This window comes from Falco biarmicus, chromosome 12, assembly GCF_023638135.1.
Source record: "Falco biarmicus isolate bFalBia1 chromosome 12, bFalBia1.pri, whole genome shotgun sequence".
NCBI lineage: Eukaryota > Metazoa > Chordata > Aves > Falconiformes > Falconidae > Falco > Falco biarmicus.
In genome coordinates this window covers 29,282,266-29,304,744 of record NC_079299.1, presented here as the reverse complement: position 1 = coordinate 29,304,744, position 22,479 = coordinate 29,282,266, and the positions used below count along the sequence as shown (strand labels likewise).

General features: G+C 41.8%; 2 protein-coding genes and 2 long non-coding RNA genes across 12 annotated transcripts in view; 2 read left to right on the top strand and 2 right to left on the bottom strand.

The window, feature by feature from the left end:
• The window catches only part of USP34 (ubiquitin specific peptidase 34), a 138,089-nt gene extending 128,054 nt beyond the window's left edge, over positions 1-10,035 (bottom strand). The window contains exon 1 of the mRNA XM_056357197.1: positions 8,905-10,035. Coding sequence (XP_056213172.1) covers positions 8,905-8,947 — 43 coding nt within the window. The 5' untranslated portion in view covers positions 8,948-10,035. The remainder of the gene's footprint in view (positions 1-8,904) is intronic.
• LOC130157522 (uncharacterized) lies at positions 8,166-21,416 on the top strand. The gene is made up of 3 exons (XR_008824916.1): positions 8,166-8,236; positions 12,931-13,125; positions 20,090-21,416. It is a non-coding gene; the product is annotated as an uncharacterized LOC130157522 (long non-coding RNA).
• Positions 8,241-11,127, top strand: LOC130157521 (uncharacterized). Its single transcript, XR_008824915.1, has 2 exons — positions 8,241-8,719; positions 10,089-11,127. It is a non-coding gene; the product is annotated as an uncharacterized LOC130157521 (long non-coding RNA).
• The window catches only part of XPO1 (exportin 1), a 39,923-nt gene continuing 35,246 nt past the window's right edge, over positions 17,803-22,479 (bottom strand). For all 9 annotated transcript variants that reach the window (XM_056357187.1, XM_056357188.1, XM_056357194.1 and 6 more), the window contains 5 exons: positions 21,412-21,580; positions 20,087-20,221; positions 19,809-19,968; positions 19,634-19,730; positions 17,803-18,852 (listed from right to left, as the gene is read on the bottom strand). In XM_056357187.1, the coding sequence (XP_056213162.1) occupies positions 18,706-18,852; positions 19,634-19,730; positions 19,809-19,968; positions 20,087-20,221; positions 21,412-21,580 (708 nt within the window). In that variant the 3' untranslated portion in view covers positions 17,803-18,705. The remainder of the gene's footprint in view (positions 18,853-19,633; positions 19,731-19,808; positions 19,969-20,086; positions 20,222-21,411; positions 21,581-22,479) is intronic.

The following is a 22,479-nucleotide window of genomic DNA, read 5'->3' as shown; positions in this document are numbered from 1 at the left end:
AGGACTTCTGCTCTTCTAAGTGTAGAGAAGTAAGTCATGTTTTCAGGGCACTAGTTTTGCACAAAATAAGAAATTAAAAATTAGGCACTTCTATAGCTGGAAGAAGGGGGGGTGGGGGGACAAGGGGCAGGGTGAACACAGATGGACAGGGACCACCCTATCTTTTCAAGGCTTGCAGAAAGCTCCAGTGCTTCAGTTAATCTTACGAACCTGCCAAAAAGCAACTACAAGAAATTATCCTTGCCTGCTCATTAGCACAGCAGATATGGAAGTAGCACATTCTCAGCTATCAAGGAATCTATGCAGTACTTAAGAGCAGTACATATAGCCTTCCGGCTAGCATATTTAAGACCACAGTGCCTTGCTTTGCTTTAGTTTTCATCCTAAAGTTTTCCCTCTTTCTGTATACAGTTACATAGATTAAAAACTCTCAAGTGGCAGTCAGTTAATAAAATGGTGCAATGAACTGGAGACTTCCGCAGTCTAGCGTGAAAAAGAGGCAAAATAAGTTTTGCCATTCGCTTCCCAGATGGGAACTGATGAACTGCATGGATGCCGATCCAGATATTGCGTGTCCATTGTCACTTCTTTTTGAAGTCTTATTTACAGTACCTTCTACAAATTAGTTAAATAAAGGTCAACACCCAAAGGCGCCTTTTCCAGAAGGACTTCTTCTGACAAGTTTCAACTTATTCAACCAGTTGTTCCAGCACTAAATCTCCCAGAGGAATTCTATGCATATGCACATAGCTGTAATGCATTTCCACGAGACTTCCTCATGAAGTTCACCTATCACCATACATGTTTGATCTGGAAAATTCCAAAAGTAAAATTGTGTAAAACTACAAACGAGCTGGGTATTTTTACCAAGTGTTAAGGAAACCACAGAGATCCTCACTGTTGTATGTCCATGTTTAGCATCCAGACTGCAAATCAATTGCCATAAAAGAAAAGGAAGAAAGTGAGAATGGCTTCTCACCTCTTCACATATTAGATTCTAGAAATTGCTGATTTGCTACACAAAATGGAAAAAAATTACCCCATCATATGCTTAAACAACAGAAATTAAATGGCCACAACTACGTTTAACTGCAGCATACAATAGTATAAGCAGCACCAAGTAATCATGACAACCACTTGCTCCAAAAGATGGTAAGATCATTTTTCACATTGTCCCAGCAACATGATAACTTTAAAGGCATAGCTTCATCTGCAAAAAAATCCTTACTTATTAGCTACCTGAGCTGGTAAAACTAACAGAAGAGCTACATTTAAAAAAGGAATTTATTTTGGGGTTTTTTTTTAAGTAGTACATCATAAAAGCCATTCTATACAGAAAACCTTCCTCTCACTAAGAAACTCTCTTCTGTACAGTGGGAGACTTAACAGGACTTGTTGGAAACACCAAGACACCAATGTAGCACTGCTATCATCCACAGGCAACTTCTGACTGCGGTATTTCTCATCTTTTCTGAATCAGACCTGAAAGTCATCAAGAGAATACTGGAACAAAAAAAATCTATTATGGAAGCCTGTTAAAGGAAACAACAATATGAAGACACAGAGCTGTACATACAGCAACACTGAAGAATTAAGCAGGGTGGAGAACAGAGGGAAAGAAAGAAAGAGCATTTGGGTAAGCAGAATGGAAACTGAGAAATGGAAAAAATCACGAGCACAGAAAAACAACTTTGAAAGCTAACAGAAGAGTTGCAAGAAAGATGAGGTACGGGATAAGAGTAAGAATATTATCAAGTATTTAGATGAGACTAAATACTCAAAGAAGAAAATACAAGAAATAAAAGGAACGAGGAAGTAAACACTGCTCTCCTTTTCCAATCTCTAAAATGCCAAATTGCAGGCGGCTCATCACTTGTCCACAGAACATGATGCCAGGAAGCAAGATCTGCTTTTCTGACTCAATGTTACTTGAACACAGGAAGACAGAAGCAAAATGCAGTAACATGGAGAAATCAAAGTAGCAAGGAACTAAAAGCCACAAAGTGAAAAGTTGATATTAACAATAAAGAAATATATTTTACTGTTTAACATGGAAGAAAAATAAGCAAAAAGGACTTCTACGAATTAAAAGAAAAGGTGAGGCTCACAATTCCCTGAAGCCATTCATGTCCCTCCATGGAAGACAAAACCATTAGTCCTCCAAAAGCCAAGTTATCGCCTCCAAGGCAGGCAGAGGAAAACAGGGCCAGCATCTGCTCTCCAAGGTACTGCCCCTTCAACTGCAGCACGAAATTTCTACCCAAGCATCCTCTTACCAACAATGCCCCAGTATGCTCCACATCACCTGAGCATCTAAGGACAGTTATAACGGCTAGTCTCTCCCAGGAACTGACACTGGTAACATCCAGGGTAGCCTAAAACACATCATCTTGGACATGTCTTTGCTATTACTTGGGGCTTCCGTAACTTGAAAACTACCCCTACAGAGGAAAAGCCATACAGCACCAAAAGGTATGGAGGGGAAGGGAAATCTAACAGCAAGTTTTCCTGCAGAGGAAATTAGATGACTTCAAGCTCTACACTAGTCAAATATATTTTTTTAAAAAAAGTCATATAGAGCAAGGGGTATTTTTCTTTCTTTCTTGATTTTCCTTGAAGTTTTTCACATAACTAAGCAGGAACGTAACTCTGGAGTCGCAGGCCCCTTACTAGGAAGGCGAGAGCAGCTTCAGCGTAAAATCTGAGAATCTCTTCTATGAATAAAGGAACAACTTTTCTTAATATTCCTTACATATGGTAAGAAACATAAGGATGTTTGCCTCCATGGCTTTCTTAAACTTTAAGGATATTGTAACAAGTACTTATCCAGCAGAATATCTCGCTGTATACAAAGGGAAAGATCTCAGTAAATACATGTTAATGGTCCATAACTTACAACAAAACTCAGCAGAATGGGATTTATGTAACTAATCTTCAGCATCAATGCTCAAGCAGCTTGAGCAATGAGAAAGAACCAGTCCTCAGCAGCCTGAACAGGAAAAGGTTCAGGACAAAATCATTTTTGATCACATCAAATAGCATGAACCAAAATCACTGTACAAAACAAAAGCTGAAATACCGTTCTAAAAATAGAAGCCTTTTAGCTATTAAAGTCACTAAATTTTTCCTTCAACTACTTTACAAACAACAGGTTAAAAACAACTTTATTATACTATCACCTGCCCTTTTACTTTAGAAAGTTCACAATTAGAAATGCTACAAGTTCCTCCTTCCATTTTTTTAGAAGGAGGTTAGCACTTCACCACAGTCCATGATAACTGCAGTTTGGCAATACTGCTGTAAAGGAAAAGTTATTTTCATTTTTCTTTAAGTCCGGCAGCTCATCCCCTTAAAAAGGGACAAAACGAAAAGTAAACACAAAACAGTGGCTGCATCGAAATGTTATAAATAATTGAGCTTTTTTTCTTCAACAGGAGACAGTAAAGATTTAGATTAGTGTAATAAAGTTGGCCAGTTACCCCAATAACTCTACAGAGTCTCTGCAGAGGTTCTGAACATGGAAATATCAAGTAAACTGAAAGAAAATATGAATCTTTTAAAAATGCAAATAAAATAAATTAAAAAAAGTCATGCAACAGAGACAACTGCTTACTTTTGCACAAGAGGAACCATCAGTCAAATGAAACACTAGATCCACACAAAACTCTAGGCGTAGTCAAATAATCAATACTGAAGCTTACAGGCAACCATTGAAAAAGTGACAGCAGCTCTTGTAGACCAAGTGATGCTAGTTATGCAATATTTGTAATAAACTTATTATAACATATACTCAGTATCTAAAACAATACATGAACATTCACAGCATAAAATATTCAACCTCTCCAGCTCCCAAAGACCAAAACTTAATGCTGCAATGTTCTGGAATACTTCAATTTCTTACCTATCTCAAGGTAAACAGAGCCTCACTCAACCTCCAGATCTACTCTCTTTGTACTTCCTAAATGCCAGAAAGCCAAGCCAAGCATCTTCAACATCCAAATTCAGGGCTATCCTGAAGCTATGCAAACAGTAAACCACTCCAGTATCTCAAGTGTTTTATGAACCTGATCATACTGGCAACAGTTCTGTAGGCCAGCTGACAGTGATAATGGGCAGAAAAAGAAAGTATTAGTCTACATCCACCTCCTGTGCTTGAGTAAACGGCATGGATTTTGTTTTGGGGTTGGGTTGGGGTTTTTTTATGTTTTGCGAAAGGTTTATGAGAAAACATAACGAGAAAAATGGCCCACAAGTTTGTGTGATAGAATAATTCCTAGAAGTGTCTATTCACTAATGTGAACTGATTTTACCACGTTTCAGAGCTGCTAGGAAAAAAAAAAAATGGACTAAAGAGGCAATCATTGAAGAAAGTGAAGCAGAATGCTGGGAAGAAAACAAACAGTTCCCAGAAACCAAGAGCTAGGAATAAACTTGGCCTACCAAAGCTACCTAAAATCATGATTGCCACTGTATAGTAAAATCTATTTCTCCATTTTAAATTTCTTTTAATTACTTTTACATAAACCAACCCAAACAACAAGAACAAAACAAACCTAAATAATCTACGGAGTTTTAAGTCAACACACATCAATACCCACTGCAGTCCCAAAGGGAAGTCACTTAGGCAACCAAGCCCAGCCAGGCTCTCTGGGGCATGCCACAGCCAGGACTACAAGCACAGCTGACTCAGGACCAGTCTGAAAACTAGATTTCCACTTTAAGCTAAGCAGCAGCACTCCCAGGCACACAACAATCTTACACTCCCAACACTTCCATGGAGCATCAAGTATTTCACATTCAAGTGAAGCCAAGTGCCCAGCGATAGCACGATTCTACAGGTAGCTCAAACTATTACTATGACTTCAGGTGTGACACAGCAACCTTCAGAACTGTGGTGTAAAAGACTTGAGACATAAAAATCCATCTTTCATGTTACACTTCTGTATTTCCTGGCTTACTTTAGGGTTAAGACTATCTGGATTATCTGCACAGTGCCTAGCAAAACAGAACTGTCCTGATCAGGGCCTCTGGACAGCACAGCAATGTAAATATTACTAAAGAACAAATGAAATTCAATATAATCCCTCCTAGACTGACAAGAACTGGCATGCAAAGAAACCAAAGAACATACAGTGTGTTGATATCAGGGTTCATTTTGGGATACAGAATACTGTAAATTAACAGAAAAGCATATTATGTCCCCCATGCGTATTTCCTGTAAAAAGCGTGTACATTTAAATAAGCCCCTATAATTAACACCATGAGAATCTGTTCTTAAGTCTTTTGTAAATATGTGCCCTTATCTTAAAAAGTAAACAATTGTGTCTTCCTTTTTTTTTTTTTTTTTCCTTCTCTTTCTATTTAAGGCTACTAAAAATGTTTACATTGTGGAACACTAATTCAGAAATCAGACCAGACTTTTTTATAGCCTTTACTCTTATTAAACCCCTGCCTGGAAAAATGTAAGTGGTGCTAACGTACCTAGAGCACTCAATGAGAAATGAGACTGTTTAAGTGAACAACAGATTGTCTTGCAATGCAAAAACTGCTCTAAAGCCTGGGCACTTCATAGAGGAATTTGTGTTTTACTGAGTTCCTAGATGAAATCGTAACTCGAACCTACTACTTCTTCTCAGGAAATAACTTCAAGATCGGGGAATTTACTGGGTTTCATACTTAAATCAAATGCTGACCATAAAGATGCTGCAAGACTACAGTTACCAACATTGCTGCTTCTGTCCACAAAACAGTGGCTCCTTCTCATTCTTAAGCACAGCAATGAAGCTTTGTGTTATATACATACACATGCACACACGTGTCCATACAAACCTTTGCCCAAAAAGCAAGTTTTTCAAACTACAGGTTTCCAGTCCCACAAGATCTCAGGCAGCCCTTATGAGTGCCACAGAAGCAGGCCCACTGAGTACCTGTTACAGATCAGGCCTAAGGACCTGGGAGTCTTGTAGCAAGCTCTAGCAAGACATAACCCTGGGCCTACACAAAGGTCACTGCTAGAAAAAAGCTCCAGCTCTGCACATTGTTGTGGGATGCAGAATACTGTAGCAGTTTACAGTGGGACAAATATGCTTATAATAAAAATATGCCTGGCTGTTTGCAGAATTGTTACGTTCCATCCTTCTGTCATCCATAAATAGGTAACTTCTTCTGAAGAAAACCAGAGCTTCCCACGTGTTCTTTCCAAAGCAATACGGTAAGAGTTGTCACTCTTTGTTGCGTTCACTAAGTGACCTGTCATACAATTGATACCAAATAATTATTTTGTAAACATTACGGTAAATGAAGACAAAGGGCAATATGTGTTTCATGTAAAAATGTTTAGTTTAGCAAGAAATTTCTAAACCAAACTAGATTATATTTCCTGGACCCTTTTCAAAACACTGTTTCAGTAGTTTCAGTGAAGAGGCGATCCTAAATGCTCAGCGGGCAGAAAAGGAAACTGCTGGCAGTCTCTGGCTCACACATTTTGGGCATGACCTCATTCTTTACTACCACTTTTCATTTTTGCTGCACTGTTTTTAAAAACCAAGGCTTGATGTGATTTTTGTACATTACCTTTATTTATTACTTTAAAAATACAAAGAACACAACGTGATGTTATAAAAGAAAGTGTCCGCCCCTTACAACTCGTTCTCATACAGCGAGAAGGTAGGTGGCACACACAATGCACCATCAAATATGCCTTCGTATCCAAACACACACAGAGAATAGTTAGGTTTATTTGAAGTGTGCTTGTTTCTCTAAATGGAAGGCCAAAGCTAGTGTTACCTGACCAACATTTTTGGAAGTGAACTATGCAGCCATGGTAGTGCATAATTTTCCTAATAAACCTGACTTAAAAAGCCAAATTTCCTTTTCCTAAATAGCAGATTTCTACCTTAAGTTACATAGAACCATTAAATTATCCATACCCTAGTTATATATTAAAAAAAAAAAAAAAAAAGCAATTTATAGCGATTTAAGATATTGCTTTATCTGTAAGGGAATATCTATCCACCTAAAACCCAATTACCTTAAAATGGTTCTAAAAATAAATTCATACTGGAATTCAAGAGATTTCTTGAAATAACAAATTTAACATTACAGCTTTTTTCTATCTGATCATATCTATCTTGATCAAGTTTAAACTATTATTTATCAATCCATCAAAAGAAAGCGAAGTTATCTCTTCCAACAAACAGTTGTCATCAGTATACCATTGATAGTTTAGTCTTGTTTCGAGCCTACTGTTTAAATAAGCATTCAGTCTATAATACCAACATATTCCCAACCTCTCCCGTTGAGGCGGATAAGATACACGTACTAAATCAAGTAAACATCACAATTGTTCGAAACAAGATATTGGAATTATAAGCTTAGCCAAACTTGGCAAACAATTTTAACAACCCAACAGTTCTCTGACGTTAACCTTTTAATCTGTTTTATTCCAGCCTCAGACTGTCCTGAAAGTTATTTCTACACACACACATTTTTACTTTTCAAATAAAATGCTGGCCATCACTGAATATCGTATTTCCCAGCAAGCAAGAGGCCAGCATTCAACTACTGTAGTATCTACTCATGTATCTCGGGAAGGAACCACCACCACATACAACTGGACCTCACAAGAGTTAAGAATAAGAAAACGCTGTATCCAAATCTGTTCTAGGAAGCATTCTGTGCCTCACTTTAGTGGAACACGATTTGCCTCTAAGCAGGCTGCAGTGAGAAACCAGGAAAAACGTTTAGGATTTGAGATAGCTAAACTTCCCGCTAATCACAAACTTCAGCTCATGAGCTCGTTAAATTCCCCAGATCTCTACAAATCATGGGTTTTTAGGCTTTGTTCCCGAAGCGGTGCAGGGAGACGAGCCTCCGAGGCTGGGAAGGTACCCTGCTTGCCATGGAGAACGGAGAGCAGGTTCCGAGGGATACACGAGGCCTACCGCGGAGGGGAACAGGGGATTTCGAGCCCAAAATGAAGACCGATCTCCGCGGCACCGGGGAGCATACCTGCTCTATTAACCCTCCGACCCTCCCGGCTGTTTAGCTAACACTTGTAAAGAGGAAAAACTTCGGAAGCGAGCAAGAGACCACCCCCGAGGAGAAACACCCGGGAGCTCCTTCCCCCCCCCCCCCCCCCCCCCCCCTCCGCCGGCAGCCCGGCCCTCGCAAAGCCGAGCCAGGCTCCTTTAGGCGCCGGTTCCCTCACAGCCAGGCAGTCGCTTCGGAAATATAGGTACCCGAAAACCACCTCCACCGCGTCCCTTCCCCCCCGCACCCCACACCGCGGACGGGGGAGGGGGGAGGCAGGATCACTCCGAGTCGCCTTGTCTGCTGCTTAAAAGGGACCCAGCCCAGGCCCGGCCTCCAGCTGCTCAACAGCCACCGGAGCAGCGCCCAGGCACCTCCTCAGCCGAGCGGGGAGCCTGCTAGGCCCCGCTGCGGCTTCCCGGGGATGCAGGGCGCCAAGCGGGCTCCTCATGCCAACGGCAGGGTCACGTCCCCGCCCGGCCCCACACGCAGACACCCGGGGGGCAGGCGGGAAAGGCCGGGGCCGAGGGGGGGGAGCCCTGCGAAAGGCCCGGCGGGGACAGCCCCTCGGCGCACCCTCCCCAGGCCGCAAGTCGCCCGGCCCCGGCACGGAGAGGAGGGAAGGGGGGGGAAGGAAGCCGCAGAGCGGGGCAGGCTCTCCCTCGATGGCCACCCCGCAGGCAGAGAGGTAACCCCGCGCCCAGGAGGCCCGAGCCAGGCGGCGAGCAGGGAGAGGCGAGGGGCGGGTGGGGGGGTAAGGAAGGCGATGAAGCGGGGTTATAACCCAGCCCGTGTAGAGGAGGGTACGTGGGGTCCCGGCCCGGGGCGAGGAGTGTTGGGGGGAGGGTAGCGGGGGAGGGCGGCCGCACTTACTCTCATTTAACACCTCCAGCAGCTCGGCGCAGCTCTCACACATTGTTCATTAACAGCAGCAGCCGCCGCCGCCGCCTCCTCCCGACCATTGATTGATCCACTCGGTGCTGCTGATTGATGATTGATGGGGGCCGGGGCGGGGGTCAGCCGGGGGGGAGGGGAAGGAGGGGGCGGGAAGGAATGGGAAGAGAAGGTGGGGGGGGGGAGAGGCAGGGGCCGGTCCGGGATCCGGGGGAGGGGGGGGGATGGGGCGGTTGAGCAATGCAAATGAGCCTGTGGCGGCGGCGGTAGCGGCGGCGGCGGGGAGGAGAAGCCGAGTCACTCACTGGCTCCCAGTGACTCCACGCGCCGCCATTTTGCTGAGGGGGAAGGAGGAGGAGGGGACGGGAGCGAGGGGGGACAGGGCGCTCGGGCTCAGCTCGGCAGTTTCCGACCAGGCAGGAGGCGACGGTGGCCGAGTCCCTCCCCCCTTCCCTTTCGCCCCGCCTTCCCACCCCGGGCCGAGCGGCGGGCTGCCGAGCGGGGAGGAGGAGGAAGGGGGCGGGCCGGACGCCGGGGCCGGGAGGGTAAAATGGCGGCGGCGGCGGCTCGGCGCGCGCCCGGGGTAGGGCGGGAAGCGCGTTTCCCTGCCCTCTTCCCGCCTCCCGCCAGCAACGCGCACACGCCGCGGTGACAGGGACAGAGGAGCGGCCTCCCCCGCTTAAAGCGAGCGGCCGCCGCCAGAGGCCTACCCCGGCCCGCCCCCTCAGCTGCTCTGTGGCCGTGCGGCCCTCGCCTCTTCCCGGGCCGCCGGAGGACGCTTGCCGGGGCAGGCTCGGCCGGCTCTGCGCTGCGCGCTGCTCCCTCGTTATTATTGCTGTGACTGCAAACGCTGGTCGAGCGGGAACCGCGCTGCGAGAGGCGGGGCGGGCGGCGGCGGCGGCCCCGTGGGCCCTCCCGCCTGCAGGGAGCGCCTGGCGGGCCGGGCACGCCGCGCAGCGAGGCAGCGCCCCGAGCCGGGGCGGGCGTTCAGGGCTCCGGCCGCCGGCCATCGCCCTCCCGCCCAGCGCCGGCTGAAGGGAGCGGCGGCCGGAGCCCAGCACCTGCCCGGCCCGCCCTCGCCGAAGTACCGCGGGAGCGGTTTATGGCGATTTTTTTTTTATCTCCTATACTTTTTGACCCTGTTCCGCTTTCCTCTTGGATAGCGATTTCTTCAGCATAATAAACGTCCAATGGCAAGCATGGCCTCTGTGAATAACTAGAAATACCGCATTCTGTGGCTATGCGTCCAGGAGCCTACCTCTTCAAACATAGAAACTTTAAAGTTCCATAATTCATACTGATTGCAACTACCACTTCAGTTAGCGCCGTGACGGGCGCAGTTGGAGCAGGGTCCCGGCCCCCCCGAGGACGAGCGTGCAGGCACACGGCAGACTGCCGCACAAGAAACCCCCTTTTTTCCCCACCTCTCAGCCCCGCACAGGGACACGCTCCCGCTCCCAGGCTCACGGATCACACGCCGGAGCGGGGATGCTTTCCCCCCCCCGGAGTAGGCGCCTCTCTCCTACTGTGTTTTGTATTTCTGTAGTACCACCCAGTGGTAAACTCGTGTATTATTCTGAATGCCTCCAGTTTACCGACTTGTACCTAGGATTAAGAAAACAAATCTATTAATGGCCGCAATGCAGATGCAATATAGTTTAGTAGAAAGTAAAATAAATCGCAAAAGTTCCAGATTAAGGGGAAAAGAAAGGAAAGCTGTTTCAAGCTCTTCGGTGGCTGACTTAAATGGAAAAATACAAAATATAGGTCTGATGTCATTGCAGAAATGCAGTTGCTTTTTTAACTCATGTGTGTATTTATACAGGCTGATACCCCCACTGGTGGTTGTATACATAACCTCCCACTCAAGCACAGAGAATGCGCTCCTCCTAACAGTCCTCAAAGCATCCATCTGTTAAGCTAAAACAAAGAACTCCACTGCTGCTTAAAAATAAAAGAAGAGACAAGTTATTGTAAACAACAGACCTAGTCTCAGATACAACTACTACTGTGGAAGCCAGGACTATACGAGAACAATCTTTCACCCAGACTTCTTGTCACTACTTGTTTTTGAAATACTTTCCAAGTTAGTGTTATCAACAAGAATAGCTTTTCTTAATAAAATTCTAAATATTCCCTGCTGAAATTTCCACTTATTAAACCAATACAGAAAATAAACTTTGAGAGTCTACACAAGACACAGGTTCCTTGTTGTCTGTCCCTTGAATTCACATTTTATGTTAATGCAAGTATCTTTCAAACAGGATTCCTGAGAATAAGAAAGAATACCAATACAAGAGACAGGAGGAAGACTGCGACTAAACTAAAAACTTCCCTGAAACTTTTTACTGATCTTTCTTGTTATATGTAACTTAATTCCTGACAGACATAGTCTTTTCTAAATAATCTCTTTTCTGTTGACGGACAGAAATCTAACCACTACTAACTAGTTGTTAAGCTAGCTAGTTTTAAGAACTAAGCCTCCACACTGCTGTGGTGGTTGTTATTAAACTGACACAGATGTACCGGATCCTGTAAGGCCTTTTTTGTGTGGTCTCTTCTAGATAGCCTAAAAACCTGTACAATGGAAGTATAAAAGTAGTCTAGAAAAATACAGTATCACATTCTGCTCATGTCTGAATTAAGGTACCAATCATCTTTCTTTTCTATGGCACTGCTTTCAAAACTTGAGATCTGTCAAAGGTGGATCAGAGGCTTTTATGTAACGTGTATACATACTGCTATTTTTCACTTGATGTTGTGCTATCTTACCTTCTATGTGTCTAAAGAGTATTTCAGTTATCCTTTTGTATGCCATTTTTACCACAGCTTTCATGACTTGTCTTTGCAATATGCCATATGCTCTTTTCCAAATCATGTCAGTCTTCATTTGCTGGAATACCCTTTACCATTATCAAAACTGGAGTTACTGAAGTTGGAAGCCAGAGCTGCACAAAGAGAAGCTTAGAAAGCATCTTAATTTTGTCACACCAAACTAATATAAACCCTGCATCTTCAAAAGAAGTCATGCTTATTTGCTTCCTTAACCTTTAACATTGTAGCACAACAGGTATTCCTGCTAGCACGGAATCTATCAGTGGTTATACAAGTGAGGTGTCTGGAAAAACACCAAAAATGTTGTGGGTTGGGTGTTTTTTTTTGGTAGAAAGCATAGTTCTACAGTCTGCATAATCCGATTTCAATTTGCACTTTCACCCTCTTCCTTCCTTATACAGGCCTTGCGGTAAATTTTATAACAGAACCAAAATTAACCGCCAAAACATCTCAAAAGATTGTTTTTCTGACGAAGTGCCTCTTTGATCTGATCGCAGCGTCACATAAACACCAGAGTCAGCACAAGGAAGGGGCCTTTGGCATGGTATCACATGCCAAGTTCAATGAATACAACAGAAGAGTATAGGTGACCTTGAGTCACTCCTGCTTTTGTGCAGACTGGAGTACTGCCAGCCAAAGTCTTTATACTGCACACAGGAATCTTTTCTTTTTTAATAGAGATGGAATTGTGTTTGTTGCGGGGTTTTTCTGTTTGTTCTTAAATTTAACGTTAGCTTCTAAGCAGGAGTGACAAAGAGCTATAACTGGTCCCATTACAGTGATCATCAGCCTCCCACTCTTCTATGCGCTGTTTTTCCCTTGACCTTTGTTGTCTCCTCACATGCCATCCTTGCAAGGTGGTTTTCTTTAAGGTCAAGATGATGGAGTTAACCATTCACCAAAAGAAAACCAAACCAAACCAAACACAACCGCTCTGAAGGGGATTAGGAGTTGAGGTAGTAAGATTGATCACTGCCCCTCTTCCTTCTTCGGGACACTGCAGCCTCTCCTTGCCTGCCTCATACTTTATATTTTCAAGCTTTCGTTTTCTGTATGAATACTTACAGTTGCTCATTGGACCTCAAAACAGTAACTGTGGAATGTGGAAGATTGAACTGAAACCTTTTCTTTTTTAACATTAATCATGTCAACTCCTTTATCCCACATCAGATGAATCCCTCTGGTTGACTGAATTATCTTGTTTGAACTTTGTTGCTCTGCTGGAAGTTCCCATCCCTGTAGCAATGACAGCCAAATGGACTGCACGTTTACTCCTCTACTGCCGCAACTTACAATGAAAGGTCAACTGCCAGTGATGTCAGCAGATGCTAAGAGGAGATGGGAGCTGCAACTGCTAGAAAGCAAGTAAGTAATTTCCGCTATACAGAGGATAGCGTCAAGAAGGCGAATTCCATCCAGTCCAGCGTATTTGTGACCTCTGGTCTGGAATGATACTGGACGTGGTTGGAATCCCTTGCCTAGGATATCCTTAATTTTGCTAAAGGAAGCAAGTCTCTGCCTGTAAAATGTGAAGTTACCAACGAAACTGGGCCGGAGCACAACAGAATCAGTTTACATTTACACACTCTTTTAAGTTTCAGCACTTGCCTTTTGTTGCTGTTACCATTTTAACACTTTGTAACACGGTTCATGTCTAGACTTTCTTACCACAGCACCCTGTGAAGACAAACTCGATTGGTTTGACTTACGCTAAACATTAAGCAAATACACTCAAAATAGCCCTGTCTATTAGGCCAAAAACACATCATGTAAGAATAAATAATGCTCACTATACCACCAAACTACATTAAACAGTTTGCTCCAAAATGAGCTAACTGGCTGCTCAGCATTTTAGTAGGAAGACAGTCTGCATTCTGATAAACATTACCACCAGCTGTTGGGTATGGCAAAGATCACACGGTACAGCCAGAGCAAGCTCCAACTTTTGAGTGGTTTCAGACTGCACCTTAGAGCCTCTTTCTTATGTGATCTGGATTAGTAATTCAGTTGAAGGGCTGTTTTTTCCCCTCAAGTGCTTCTGTACCCATGAAGATCGGGTGGTGATGACTGCATTAGCTTGAGATTCAGTGCTACTTATCTAACCACTCCTTCTCCCAGATGAGGTAGGCTGAGCATGGTACCCACATTCTCAATGCTATTGTGAGTGAACATCCTTCACATTGTTTCAATCTTCATTTTGATTATTTCAGTCTATAAAGCAGCTGTCAGGTGACTGGTCATCCCATCCCTTTCATCGGAAAGCATGGCAACAGCTACATTACTGAGCATTAGCAACAATGCCATCAGCAACTGAACCATCTTACCTGTCAAAGAGAGCACAGACAGCTTTTTTTTGTACAGCTGGACCCCCGTTTTGGACTTTTTACTGGTAAAGCACACTTACAGTGTTCCTTTGCAGAACTTTTATGATTGCACAGTTGCAAGTTTCAAGTTAACCCTGAAAGCAAACTGGTCAGAGGTAAAACTCTGGGAGAAGAGTTCACAAGCTAACTACAAAAGATCTGAGAAGTTCGTAAAACCATTTATGAAGGTTGATGCAAAAATGCTCGCTAGATCTAATGCTACAGAAATGCCACAAAAGAAAGGTGGTCATCACTGCCTGGTTTTCAATATACACGATAAAATAACTAGCAGCAGTAATAGGTGGGCTGCATCAGCTCTTTGCAGCACACACATGCTTAACCTTGTTATGTTGTCACATCAGTGAAAGTTTTTAAGTCTTTCCCCCCCCATCCTCCAACCTAAATTGGCCAATTCTTCCTCACAGTCTTTGGTGAAATAACAGAATCTGTGAAAGACTACAGGCTTCTAAAGACTCAGAAAAAACTGAAACAATGTTTTAAAAGACCAAGATTTTAAAATGTTCACAATTTAAAAAAACACCAGGCCCTCTGACGTATTTTGATGGGGGACTTGGAAGAGACTACCCAATGTATTACCTAGGAAAAAGTGCTGTTTAAGTTAGGTGGAGTAAATACAAGTAAAAACTTGAGTATTAGTTTTCCTCTTTTGTCATTCTCATCCATACTCTCAACTTCCAAAACATTCCTTCTCAACCTGATCTTTTCTTTGCACTGTGTTCTTGTACCACTTACAGCACAAACAAGCACTCACAGGTAGTGAGAAACAAGCGTACCAATAGCAGCACATAGGGCAGGTATGTATGTATGACACCAGTGATTTTGAGTGCTTTAAGTAATTAAGGTACATTGTATGTGAAATCTTACCTGAGAAATTAATCCCTCAACTGGAACGGCTAAGCCTTTTCCCAAGGGAAAACTGCTGACCATAATCAGCCTTGGCCAACGAAGCAAGGATTTCCTAAATCTAAAAGGCTAAAAATAAATTCAATCTCAAGGAATCAAGTGTGGAGGTACACTCATGAAGGGCAGACAAAGGGAGAGGTATGTTTCTTTTACTCATTTTTGACACGAAAACGTTTTTTTCAAGCCATCTCCAACATTTCAGTTCTGCCCCAAAACATTTACAGACAAAGCCAGTAAGTGAAGAGAAAGGGGAAAGGACTAGAAGTTATCTTCTAGCAAATATAAACAGTACCCCGGAAGCCTTAGATCAGTAATAATAATTGTTCCAACTGACTACGGGACAATGTCCCCTAGTCACAATACAGCATCGATGCAAGTTCCCCGCTTCATTCAGTCTCTCCACATTTTGATGCGTAATTTTCAGCATCTCTTCCTAATCCTTCTATTAAGAAACCCACAGATGAAGTCCTACTGCTTTTCCAGTGCTAAAAACTATTCGAAGTAACTCTTAAAACCTTCCTTGAGAGATGAGCATTTCTAAAGCTTTTTTGCATAAATATTAGCTTTATTGGAAAATAATTCACTTAACCAGATTAACACACACCAAATTATTCTAGGCAAACACCCCCCTTTCCCCCCCAAAAGAAAAACAAACCAAAACCCAAACCAAAAAACCACATACAACAAAACTAACCTAAAATGCTTTGGAAAATAATCTGCTTCAGTTACAGTAGCAAACACATCATGGTAGCCTGAAACAAGTACTCGGGGGTGTCTTCATCAGCTAACAGGCAATCCATTCATGTAAACACAGAAAACACCCTGTAATACTTATACTTTATGAACGTACCTGGAGTACATAGAATTGGGCTTTTTTGAAAAATCTGTTTAGAAATATCACAAAACATTTGTTTACATATAATTACAAGTTACGTAGATGTTTATACGATGGTTCATGCTTTTTATCCATACACTTTAATGTACAGAGTGTGCATTTGAACTAGAACTTTTAGATGTACATTGTAAATTTTTTTCCACACTCAGGATAACTGCACTAGAAATATGCCCACACACAAGTCAAATCTTTTAATGGTATCCAGAACTCTGCATCAGCTGCACGTTTACAGCATCTGCAGAGATCCATGAAAGGCACCAGTTCTCAAGATAGTAAGTCAAGACCACAGTTAAGTTTTTAGATCTAAGAGGGAAACAAAGATTAAAATGTTGTCACTAGGTAACCTAGAAGGTATCCAAATAATGAAACCGCTCTTCTCTGAATTGATTTAAAAAATACATTTCAGATTTGCTTTTTGAGAGGTTAGGTCAGGTTTCATTCTTCAGTAAACCACCAGCCAGACCACAAGCCTCAGACTAACCTGAACCTTAAACACACATAGTAACACGCAGTAGCACACGTGTTGTTTTTGTTCAAAACTATTTTCAATGCACTGTTAATGCCGCTGTATGTCAGAACCAATTCAGTATTTAGTTCTGTGACTCAGATATAATCATTCTGATGTCACGCTCTTGGTGGTATTTATTTCCGTTTTAGGAAGACTTTCCTACTTCTCTGCACAGCTTTTGATGATCTCAGCTCTATAATGCTGCAACTCAGCCTTGTCACAAGCCACTTAATGTCCACTCTAGATGCATCCTTCAATAGTACTTCAAGAATTTTCCTCTGCCTATTTAAGACCATACTGCCTTCACAGAGCTGAACAGAAAGCTATACATCAACAGGCCAGGAAGACATGAAAAAGCTTAAATCATGAGCCTTCAAGAGAGAAAGAAACATTTTGTAACTATCAAAGTAATTAACAGTTCTGGTAGGCTGTATTCTAAGTCCTAGCCATGAAGGGTTTGAGAAACCTCTCCAGATTGACAACTGCCAGCTCGTAACATGTACACTGCCAAACGACCTTCACGCAGGAGCAGCTATGCTTTTTTTGGGGCCAGCTAAGGAAAACAAATGGAGAGATGTTCACAAACAGGAAGGAGCCAGCCCAGTACTTAAGACTGGAGCATTCTGGTCACAGCTGAATTCTACGTGAACACTGTCAATTCATGCACTTCTACTTCAAAAGTAATATACAGCACAAAGTTAACTACAGTATCCAAACTTACACAGACCTCCACAACTCTCTAACCTTGTTTTACAGCTCTGCGTGAATGGAGATGCGTTGCATCATAACAATCTTAAGATTAGAGACAAAATAAAGGGGAAGAAGCTTTGGGAGAGCTTAACATCAACTGTTAAGACAGCAGAGACATTACATAAATGGGGAAGCCAAGACCATACACAGTCTTAGTGTTCATACTGTTTTCACATCTGTATTTCATAAATCTGTGAAAATCATTTAACTACAAAACTTTAGGTAGAAAAATAACCGTAGCTCTTGTCTACATGTGTTATTAAAATGTGCTAGTATCCATTGTTCAGTCAAGATACAGTGCAATACCTCTGCAGAGTCCAGAGAGCGCGAAAGAGCAAGAGTGCCTTATTCCTGGCATTTTACAGTAACATAGTATTGAATATTTATTCCTGGAGGTAAGTCAGAATAGCTACTGTACTTCTAAATGGAACCCAAATTAGTTCATATTAACTTCAAGCACAGCCAAAGTCCTTGAGATGAGGCAAGCCAGAAGCAACAGTTATCTAGACCTCAAGGAACTAGTCCTACACCTTCTGGATATGACTCTTGAATACGATCACAGCATTTTCATCCAGTAAAAGAATAAGCCAAAGAAAGAAAAATAAATGTAAACCAAGTTTATTTTGCTTTTAAGTAGTGTTCTTTAAGCACTACAGCAATGGTAAACAATGTAAATTAGTATAAGTCATCTTAAAAGCCAGAGTTTTTTTTTTTATTTTATGAGTTGTTAAAAAGATGCAGCCTATTCTAACAGGATAAATATTTTAACCATTTCACTTCGAGTTAATGAAGGCTCACAAATGAGCAACACTCCTCATTGAGGAAAACAAAAAGCTGTTGTCGACAAAGCGACAGCACACACACAAAAACAAAAGAACTGTGTAAAAATAACTAATTGTACTGTGTTCCCATACTCTTTAGAAGTTGCTTTACAATGGGATGATATGCACATGATCTTGCTGCAAACTTGCCATACAACTTGCAAATACATGTAGCCTAGCCTTACCACTCAGTCCAAAAAGCTGCTAACTGATAAAAACAAATGCAGCACTAGAATCCTCTGCTTAACAATTCATTCAATCTGTTTTACTCATAACCTTTTCTCCTAGACTGCAGGACAGACTAGAAAGAAAATGATCCCGAATTAAAAATCAAAACTCTTACAGGAAATTGTATTATTTTGCAATATAGTCTTTTACAAGTTATGTTTTGCCTATTTTTCCCCTTAGCCACAAAATGGGCATGAAGTAATTACTTTGAAAATGCCTTAATTTTCAACTTCATGCAAATCTAAATAAAGATGACCAAACAAAAGCTTAAACAATGGAAGGATATTTCACAGAAAATTTCTTATACAAAAAACACATAAGAAAAAGGGCCACTAGGTGACATTTTAATTTACAAATTGGCATCATTTTGGTCAACAAACATCCAAGTGCTGTTTTCTTCTATCACAACAAAGTAGCTGTACAGAAAGAAAACTGCAAAACTTGTTTATTTTTTTTTTAATCGCACATCTCCTCAGGAATTTCATGTGGATTAAGGATGCCAGGTACAGACATCTGCAGTTTATGCTTCTCCTCTTGAGCCTGCCGAAGGGCTGTTTCTCTTTCCTCCAAGAATAAGTCTGATGTGTCCTCACCTGCAAATTCCTGTGTAAGTTACATAAAATCATTAGTTTATTGTCAAATACTTTAGGCAGAGTAATAAGCTTCCAAAAATCCAGAATGATACAGAAAACATCTTCCCCTCACATCCCCTGCCAGGCTATTTGCTGGTTTTGCTTTCAGTTCCTAAGGTCAGAAGTAATATAAAGGAACGCAAAATAATTTACCATTTTTACCTTATGTTACAGAACAGGTTGCTACAGTAACCCATCATTTAGACCTCACGACTGTTAAAGCAGTACCATTACAATTTTAAAATACCTGATGATTACAGTCTCAATACGGATTAACAAACTCTGACAATCTTCCTGAATTCTACCGTCTGTAGAAAAATGTAAAAGCATAGCATTGCTCTAGCAAGTTTCAAAACACGTCCCAATCCCAAGCATAACTGAGACAAGATTTGGTTAAAAATCAACTTGCTTTATTTCCCGATTAGAGTAAGTTTTGCAGCCTTCTTATACACAAGAATGGTATGCACAGCATAAAGCACAAGTGATGACACTTTAGCCCAAAAAGTAAATAATTAAGTGATGACACTTAAGCCCAGAAAAATAAAATTATATCACACCAAAACAGATCATATGATACACCACTCAGTCACGCAAGCCATTCAACAGAAGTTCTCACTACATTTTAAACAGCTGCAAAATAAGTGGTATCTCCTAAACAAACACTGAACGAACACCGTCAAAAGTACTTTCCAACAGTATCATCCTGCTAAACGATCATTTTTTATTTCTTGAAAAAAGCACACCAAACATACCTTGATTTGAACCAGAAAATCCCTTAGGTGTTCCTTGAAGGCAGGAATATCCTGGTTTAAACTGAAGAGTCCTGTTACAAACAGCTTAACCTGGGCACTAACAGTAAACACATCAGTTAGTGTTTCAAGACATAAGAACCCACTTAAAAGTATTAAAGACTCATGGCAGACTTACTCTTGCAGGTGAGGAAATGCAGATTTGAGAAGATTAGCAACATACTCCTGAATAAACATTTGGTTGTTCACTGGATTTCCAGGGTTTAACGGAGTACTTATTTTTCCCTCTTCTACTAAGTTGAACATGTATGCAAGGATTGATGCATGCATTGTCAAACCTGAACAGATCAGAGTTATACAGATGCACATTTATTATTCAGCACAGAAAAGTTAACATTATTTTGATGTTCAAAATATGGTGTTTTAATCAGCTGGCTTACATATGTGTTTTCTTACCAGCAGTGTGTGAGGTGTCCGTTACAACTGAGAAAATATGCTGAAGGATATCACAGAAGTATGTCTGATAAAAACTCTGGGCAGCAGTCTCTTCTTGTGCAACATTCTGAAGCAAAGTATAAAGTATCTGAAGTCCTGGAAAATGTGCATTAAAAAAACCCTTAAGTTACCAACAGAACAGTATTAAAACTTCTGTGCATATTTCTGCCTTTTCCAAAACAATACAAATATCACAAGAAATTCTGAAAAGCCAAGCGTTACACGCGATTTTCTCGGGCATTTCCTCAAGCAGCCAGTAGAGGGACCCCAGTCACATGCACGCCGCACGCCGATTTTATTTGCATTCTTAGATGACAGAAGCATAAAGAACCAAATCACATTACTAGTTACTAACTAATGAAGGTGAGAGAAACTCTACTGAAAAAAGTGTTTGCTAATTTAAGGAGGGAAGATATTTTCTTTTTTTAGAATGACAGGAAAACTTAAATTACTTTCTAGGTGAAATTCAACTCGAAGTTCTCTTTTATCCCCATTCCTTCCTAACACCGATAGACAACTGACTAAAGAACTAGGTGGCTGCACAACCATTTTTTAATCCAGTAGTCAAGCACACTAAGCCCAAAATCTCAAAAACTAGTATTTTTTAGAATTCAATACATATAGCCTCTCCTAGTCTCTCTTCAGTAATTTGTCATTCTGGACAGCTTTTTAATTACTTGTGTCTGTCAAATGCAGCAATACATTCAGCTACTCCATGAGATTTCATCCATTTTAAACGCCTCACTGTTGTCCAGAGGAAGCATAATCCCCCTTCTATAACAATCTAAGGTGTTTCCCTTTATGCTGTGGGCTCGCTCGCAGAGCATGGGTTCAGCCCCCGCCCCAATCATGCACTTTTCTGCTGGACCTTTCAGTAGTCACTGAGCAACTGTCTTAACTGAGGCATTAAGTCAAACACCACAGGCAGCACTACAGAAGTTGAGCTGCAACACCAGTTTTAGCAGCAGCGAGCTGTTGCATCAGTTCAGCCGTTTCAATGAAGTGCCAGCACTCACATGGAAAAGAAAGCAAGCAGGAACTGTAACAGTGCTCTCTTAGAGCTCCGGGAGTGAAACAGCATCCAAGTATGTCAGCCCATTAACGTATACCTGGCTGACAACTTGAAGCTGAGACAGAAGATTATTATTCTTGTGCAAATGCAGTACTGAGTCATGTGACTAGAATTCAAAGTCTGCCTAAAGAAAAAAATGCAAGAAAACAGCATTCTACCAGAAAATACAACTGATACCACAAATAAAGTCTGCATATTAAACACTTTCATTTACCTGTATCTGCAACGTTTCTCATTGTATGTTTGAAAGCCCAAATAATAGAATCCAGAACAAGTTTGAACTGTGCGGGTGGAATGGCCAGGAATGCTGGGAAGCAATGAGAATTTACAGCCTGGAGTAGCAAGAAGAAGTTTGTTCTGTGTTCAGGATATTCTTCAAAGTCCTAGAAGGAAAAGATGGGGGAGGAAGGTCAGGTTTCCTTAAGGTTCTTCATGAGATCTTCTGCCAAGTAGAGCACATCAACAGCCAACACAGAATAGCATTTAGATCCCAAGTTTAAAATAACTTTCAATGCAAAGCAAAGGTTACCTTTCTCAGTTAACTTTTTCCCCACTAAAGCTTGCTAAGACCATCTTCAGGGGTTACAGAACATTGACAAGAGTCACATTTTGTCAGTACACAGCCTCCATCGCTACCCAGTCCACAGATAAAACAGACACATGGTCTCAAGAGGGGTTAAGCACCTATGTTGCTACAGGGGTACAATTTCTGGTCACACCCTATTGCAAACTAGCACTAATTCAGCCGGTAGCACTCAAGTATTATGCAAATACATATTGCACACTGCATTAGTGAGGAAATACTCAAGATGACTGATCAGTACTTATAGATTTTAAATATTTATGAATTTAGCCATTAGTCCTACAGTGACTGAAGTACACTTCTGCTTCCAGAAACACACCATTCCAAGTCCCCAGAACAGAAAAACTGCTAATGGAGTTAAATCAAGAGCTAAACAGAGAAATTTAAGGCAATAAGGTTAAGACATCCAACTAGACAGCCACACTTCAAAACAAGTATGTTCATTTGAGCAGAAATTTCAAGTGTCACAAATGCACTTGGTGACTGCAAAAAAACAGGGAGCTCACCCACAAGACACCACCACATATGGAAATGAAAGCAGGCATGAACTCCTACTTAATTGCTGTAAGATGAAAGTTGTGCAATTACTCTACTCGCTACGTACTGCCTCCCTTCATTGCAAAAGATTATCTTTCACTTACAGATGTACCAACAGCCAGGACTAGTACTCTTATAAAACTCCTTTGTCTTCAGTTACTA